Source organism: Ictidomys tridecemlineatus, chromosome 3 (genome assembly GCF_052094955.1).
Source record: "Ictidomys tridecemlineatus isolate mIctTri1 chromosome 3, mIctTri1.hap1, whole genome shotgun sequence".
In the NCBI taxonomy this organism is placed as follows: domain Eukaryota; kingdom Metazoa; phylum Chordata; class Mammalia; order Rodentia; family Sciuridae; genus Ictidomys; species Ictidomys tridecemlineatus.
Genome location: NC_135479.1, coordinates 46600412 through 46607100, shown reverse-complemented (window position 1 = coordinate 46607100; position 6689 = coordinate 46600412). Strand labels below are relative to the sequence as shown.

The 6689-nt window shown below is 43.3% G+C and overlaps 1 protein-coding gene across 1 annotated transcript; it reads right to left on the bottom strand.

Annotated features, from left to right (window-relative positions):
* Positions 1–4814: 4814 nt before the first annotated feature.
* LOC106145520 (olfactory receptor 1L4) lies at positions 4815–5759 on the bottom strand. The gene is given in 3 exon segments (XM_078041264.1): positions 4815–5081; positions 5083–5117; positions 5120–5759. Coding segments are annotated over 3 exon segments (942 nt in total).
* Positions 5760–6689: the final 930 nt, after the last annotated feature.

Here is a 6689-nt window from a genome sequence, read left to right as displayed (position 1 = left end):
AAAAAAAGAAAGGCCAAATATTCTTTATGATAAGTGGATGCTAATCCATAATGGGATGGGGGACATGGGAAAAATGAAGGAACTTTGATTGGGCAAAGGGAAAAGAGGGAAAGGGAGGGAATATGGAGGCAGGAAAGACTGCAGAATGAGATGGACATTATTACTCTAGGTACTTGTATGACAGCACATACGGTATGACATTATATCATGTACAAACAGAGAAATGAAAATTTGTGTTTCAATTGTGTACTATGAATCAAAATGCATTCTGCTGTTATATAGTCCTAATTAAAATTAATTAATTAATTAATTTAAAAGTGCCAGCTGATGGTCTGCCCATCATAGTCATCTACAACAACTTTCTACAACACCTGGGATTTCTTTGGAAACTATGAAGGGTCATTTGGTAGAAGAGAAGGTGGCAGATTTCACCAGTAATCCCCCCAACCCGCGCCCCAGCACTAGGGTCTGCACAGTGACCGGCCAGTGCCTTCTGGACCTCAGAGCGGTGACTCAGCAGACTCCCCAGCCAGAGTGCAGGAAGACAGTGCAGGCTGAGGAGGGGTAAAGCACAGAGCTGGGGATGGGTAAGGGAGGCTGATGCTCCTGGCAGAGACAGGGGAGTGGTGTTGGGCACAGGCTGGGTGATGGGAAGCCCGGAGAGCCCCTAGTGGGCTCCCTGTGTCCTGAAAGGGCATCTGAAGAAGCCAGCTCCAAAAGTGGTCTCTTACAGGAAGTGGATAAAAACTTAATTTTAGTCATAAAACGGAGCCTTTCTGGGAGGAGGAGGCAGGGTGTGGATGTGGGGCCCAACTCAGAGACTCTGACTGCCTCACTTGGCGGCTGCATCAGGTGTGAAAATTGGTGCAGCCTTGGGAAGGGCTCCTCAGAGGGGGTGTCATAAAGACATATGTCATAGTCACCTTATTCTGCCAGAAAGACATTGCATCTTAATGTCATGGTGGCTGGAGCCTGTGTCGGGGGTAAGTGTGGCTCTCTCCCAGGCTGGTGGCCCATGTTGGTGTCCACCTTTGGACAAGTGTTAGTCCTGTTAGTGGCTTCCCATTTGCTGAGTCCTTGGAGGTCTGCATACCTCTCCTGTCAGCCACTGTGCAGTGATTATATGTGGTGACAGAACCAAGTGTCACTGCCATTTTAATTTGAGCTTCAACCCAGGCTCTGTTCATTAATGTTTCTTGCTGAGACCTGTGCAGCTTTTTGCCCAGACCTGCTGCAGGAGTGCACGGGGACTGCCTCTGAAGCCCACCCAAGTGACTCCACCTTGGCCAGCTCAGGTCTGAAAGGTGGAGTACTCCTCAGGCTCCTGAGCATGAGAGGGCTGCAAGCCAGTGGCCACATGGGATCTGCTAATTCCAGTGTCCATACCTGTGGCTGTTCACCTGTGGACGGCTCTGCAGGGCTGGTGCTCAACACACTGACACATATCCTGACAGTCTGGCAGTGACCATCCCCCACGGGTATTGGGGATGCTGTCAAAGAGGAGGGAAGAGGGCTCAGAGCCTATGGCACCACTTCGCCCTGTATCTTTAGGCAAGAGTCCTCGTTTATCTGGGCCTCCACTTGCTTATTAATAAAATGGGAATGACAGCAGTTCCACCAAATGATTGCTCTTGCTCAGTCATGTGTCTTGTTGATGCATGATTTATCTTTTAAATTTTTATGTAATTTTTTTTTCTGGTAATGGGGATTGAGCCCAGGGGACTCTACCACTGAGCTACACCCTCAGCCCTTTTTATTATATTTTGAGACAGAGTCTCACTAAGTTTCTGAGGATGGCTTAGAACTTGCATCCTCCTGCTTCAGCCTCCCCAAGTTGCTGGGATTGCAAGCACCCAGCAAGCTGACACAGTTTTTACAGCGTGAGACTTGATTTAGTCAATGATGAAGATGCTCTGCACACACAAAGCAGCCTCTAGTCCAATAAGGCAGTCATGGAGACTCTGCTTTGGAAGCTCCAGTGAGTGTTTCAGGTTCTAGCAAAACTGAAATAGCAACCCTGAAAATTCTCTGCTTTTAGGAACTAAATACATGAAACTGCATGTCTGGGCTGGCCAAAAGGACAGGACACCTCCAGGATCCAGGAAGGAGGAATCTGGTTGAGGGATGGTGAGCTCAGAAGCCAACACTGCATGCAGCCCTTGGGCATGACTGCCACTTGTAAGATCCTGGCAGCATCAGTGCTACAGGGCAGAAGACATAAACTTATGAGATACATAGCACTGGAGACTAGAATTGGAAGCACACATGGATTCTGTATTTCCAAGACTGCAAATTCAATGAGAATGTTCTCCTAAAACTCCCTACCTAGCAGCAAGAGATGAGAAAGAAGCTGACCTTTGCGGCTAAGGAATGAAGGGGAAGGAAATACTTCCTCCTAAGAACCAGGACAAATGCCCTCATGTTGGTTTAGGATTTATGCCATTCACACTTTAGAGGCAGTCCAAGCCACATAGTTATACGTAAAGTATAACTACTACTCCAGGAGGATCAGCAGGACCAGTGAGACCCAGGAGGCCTTCAGCCCCATAATCCAAAGAACAGCCCTGGATTGTCCTTGCTAAGAGATGTCACATCCAAAAATGGCATCAACAGAGGCACCCCTCTCCTAAAGTCAAGATGATACATAAACCTAAAGAATATAGAAAAAGTACCACAACATGGAGAAAATAAGAGGAAGGGATTACTAACTGTGAAAGCCAAAAAAATTAAATGGTGCTGAAAACCAAAAACCAATAGAATTAGCATAAGTTAAGTTAAATATTCTTTGAAAAGGTTAACCTCACAGTGAAAACTTCAACACACAAAACAAGACAAAGCAGAGAAAAGGTGTAAATAAAAAACACTAAGAACAGGAAAGGAGCCAAGTGAAGAGCAAATGAGGGAATTCAATAATTAAGAATGGGAAGGAGGTGGACTTGGTCAGTGCATACTGTATGCGTGCATTGAAACGTCACACTAAATCCCATTAATATGTAAAGCTAATTCCTGCTGATCAAAAAAATTAAAAAGAAAAAAAGAAATAGAAACAATTAAATTGAATAAAAGAAAAAGAAAAAGAAAAAAGGTGGCCGTAATTATACTCCAAGAATTTATATATTATTAAAAGCTTCTTGGGCTGGGGATGGGTAGAGTGCTTGCCTGGCATGCACGGAGTGCTGGGTTCAATCCTCAGCACCACATAAAAATAAAATAAAAGATGTTGTATCCACCGAAAGCTAAAAAATAAATATTAAAAAATTCTCTCTCTTTCTATTTTAAAAAAAAAGCTTCTCAATATGATGAAAAAGATCAAATAGACTAGAAATTATTGAAGGAGCTAAAGGACTTAGACTGACAACTTTGGGACAGTTACTTGGTTTCTCTCAGTGTGTTTTCACTCTTGTACTATGGGAAAGAAATGGTGCCTTCCTTATGAAAACCTCTGTGGATTGAACCATATTCAGGAAATACTTAGGACTGTGCTTGTCATAATTAATTCCTCTCTAAATGTTGACTTTTATTTATTTTTTGCAAGAATGTCCATTGCATCTTTATAATACTGAAAAATTGGAAAAACAGTTTTAAATATTTATTACAATACTTACTGATAAGGAAATGATTAAATAATCCACAGAAGATCTATAGGATCTAGGATTCTGTAGCTGAGATTAAAATTGAATTTTGTAGCAACAAGATCTCTTAGATGTCTTGTTTTATGCAAAAAAATGAAATTGCAAAATAGTATATAGTGAAAGATACTATTTATGTTTCAAAATAAGAGACTGAGAGTGATTGAAGGGATAACTTGGATGACAGTGTAGGTTGATTTGAGTGGGTAAAAGAGAATTTATTTATCTTTATTTTTGAATTTCTACAATGAAAATGGTTGATGTAGTATATAGGGGGTAAAATTTTAAAATTTAAAAAGACTTTTAAAATAACTAGATCTTTACTGGAGTTTCCCAGGGAGGAGTCCGTAGGACTGTAGATAACATTATAGTACATTCAACAAAACCTCCTTAAAACCTTTCAAAGAGAAAATTCACAGTAGCCAAACTATGGAGCCAGCCTAGGTGACCATCAACAGATAAATGGGTAAAGACAACATGGTACATATACATAACAGAGTTTTATCCAGCTGTAAAGAAAAATGAAATTATCTTATTTGCAGGAAAATGAATGTAACTAGAGACCATTATGTTAAGAGAAATAAGCCAAACTCAGAAGGTCAAGGGTCATATGTTTTCTCTCATTTGTGGAAGCTAGAAAGGAAACAGCAAAAGAAAAGAGGATGGGATGGAAATCTCATGAAAATCAAAAGGAAAGGACTAGTGGATGGGAGGTAAGGAGGGAGGGGAGAAGTGCTGGTATGATACTGGCCAAATTACTCTGTTATACTGTGTGCATGTATGAATATGTAACAACAAACCCTATGGTTATGTATAACTTTAATGTACCAACAAAAAATGTGGAAAAAACTCCTCAGACCTCCGCTGCTTGTCAACATTCCTCTCCACCCCTCTTTGCTGTGTCACACACTCTTCTTTCCATTTTCAACAAACAAGTCAAATTTCTATGCCATACCTTCATTGGTTGCCCCCAATTTTTTAAAGTCTAGTTCAAGCACTCAGGCAACACTGAATGGATTGGACCCATTGCTATGTACCCACCACTATAATCCACGTCATATTTACTTCATCTAATTTTTTATTTAACAAAAAATAAGATATCATAGGATCAAAATTGAGAAACTTTTTAAAATGTTTTTGGTAATTGTTATTATTACTAAAATACTGGTGAACCCAGACCTGTCCTTACGCCTTTTGGGACGCACCTCGGCATCTGAGCCCCCTTTTTAGAGCGCCTTTGACCTCTTTGTTGCGAAGGCTGTAGATGAACGGGTTCAAGGTCGGTGTGACCACTGCATACACCACGCTGGCCAGGCGGTTGTAACGCACGGAGTAAGCAGAAGAAGGTCGGAAATATACAGACAGGACAGAGCCAAAGAAAAGCGACACCACCACCAGGTGGGCCCCGCAGGTGGAGAAGGCACGGCGACTGCCTCCTGCCGACCGCACTCGAAGCACCGCGTCCAGGATGTGCGCATAGGAAAGCGACACGAGAATCAGTGGGGTCAGCACCACCGCCAGGCCCTCGGAGAAGATGGCAATCTCCGCGGAGGATGTGTCCGAGGTCGCCAAGCTCAGCAAAACCGTCGCATCACAAAAAAAGTGACGCACGGGGGCAGAGTGGGGATAGGAGAGCTCGGAGATGAGCAGGGTGTGGAGCAGCGAGTGCAGGTGAGCCACCGCCCAGGACGCACCCACCAGCGCAGCGCAGCGCCAGGGTGTCATGACCGCAGTGTAGTGCAGTGGCTGGCAGACCGCCACCGCGCGATCGTAGGACATGGCCGCCAGGAGATAGCTCTCTGTGACGCCCAGAGCCAGGAAGAAGTACATTTGGGCAAAGCATGCTTGGAAGGATATGGCCTGAGCTGGGTGGAGCAGGCTGACCAGCAGTCGGGGGACCGTGACCGTGGTAAAGCAGGCATCCACAAAGCTCAGGTGACCCAAGAAGTAATACATAGGGGAGCACAGAGCCCCATCGGACCTCACCAGTACCACCATGCTCAGGTTGCCCATGGCATTGAGCAGATAGATGCTGAGGAAGAGCAGGAACAACACTGGATGGGCGACTGTGTCATCCATCAGGCCAAGGAGGAGGAAATCTGGGCCGGATGTGAGGTTGACCAGAGCCATACTCCAAGCCAAGTAGGAATGCTGAGGAGTGAGGAGTCAGCAGGTCTGAATTCCGAGGAACCCCAGGTGGACTTTCTGCATGTTGAGGTTCCATATGTAAATTTTTATACACATCCACCTTGCAGTATTTACAAACATTTTGATAATATACATCTCTGCTTGCTAAAATATATTGAACACCACATTGCTCCTTGAATGATCCTAATTTTATGAAGAAACTGCATTTCACAAGGGTGTTCTAAGGTAATGGTTGAGTCTCAAGTTTTGTTGTAAGTCATACCTGAGTTTGAGTCCTCACTTTACTACTAAGGTAGTATGTCCTCTCTGAGTCTCAGTTTCTTCTTCTTTAATGAGAAAAGTTTTTATCCTTGGGTTAAGTGAATAGTAAGTTTAAAATTACTAGCACAGTGCCTGACACATAATAAGTCTTATAACTTTTATCTGTCAACTCATCCTAAATCTATCATCATCATCACTATTTAGTCAAAATGAGTTAGGACCCAGGTCATCTAAATACCACTCTAAATCTCTTCACAAAACACCTTGCTGCATTTGCCATTCATGAATTATGCTAATTCATGAATTTACCAACTTTTTCTGTAGGTTTGTGGGCCATATGGTTTCTGTTGCAACCACACCACTCTGCCTTTGTTCTGCAAAAACAGTGGCCCACAATGAGTAAATGAATGGCCATGGCTAGGTTTCGATAATACTTTATTTATAAAACAGGTGGAAGGCTGGAATTGCACTGTCAGACATGATTTGTTGACCCCCATATAGGATACTGTGGGAGACATCGAGATGGAAGGATATCAACTTCTATCCTCAAAAAGTTAGATCTGGAGCAACATGCAGAATGCCTTAGTACGTTTTTAATTTTATGAACCATGTGGGAGTAAATTATTCTTCTTGGAGGAATTTGGGAAGGAT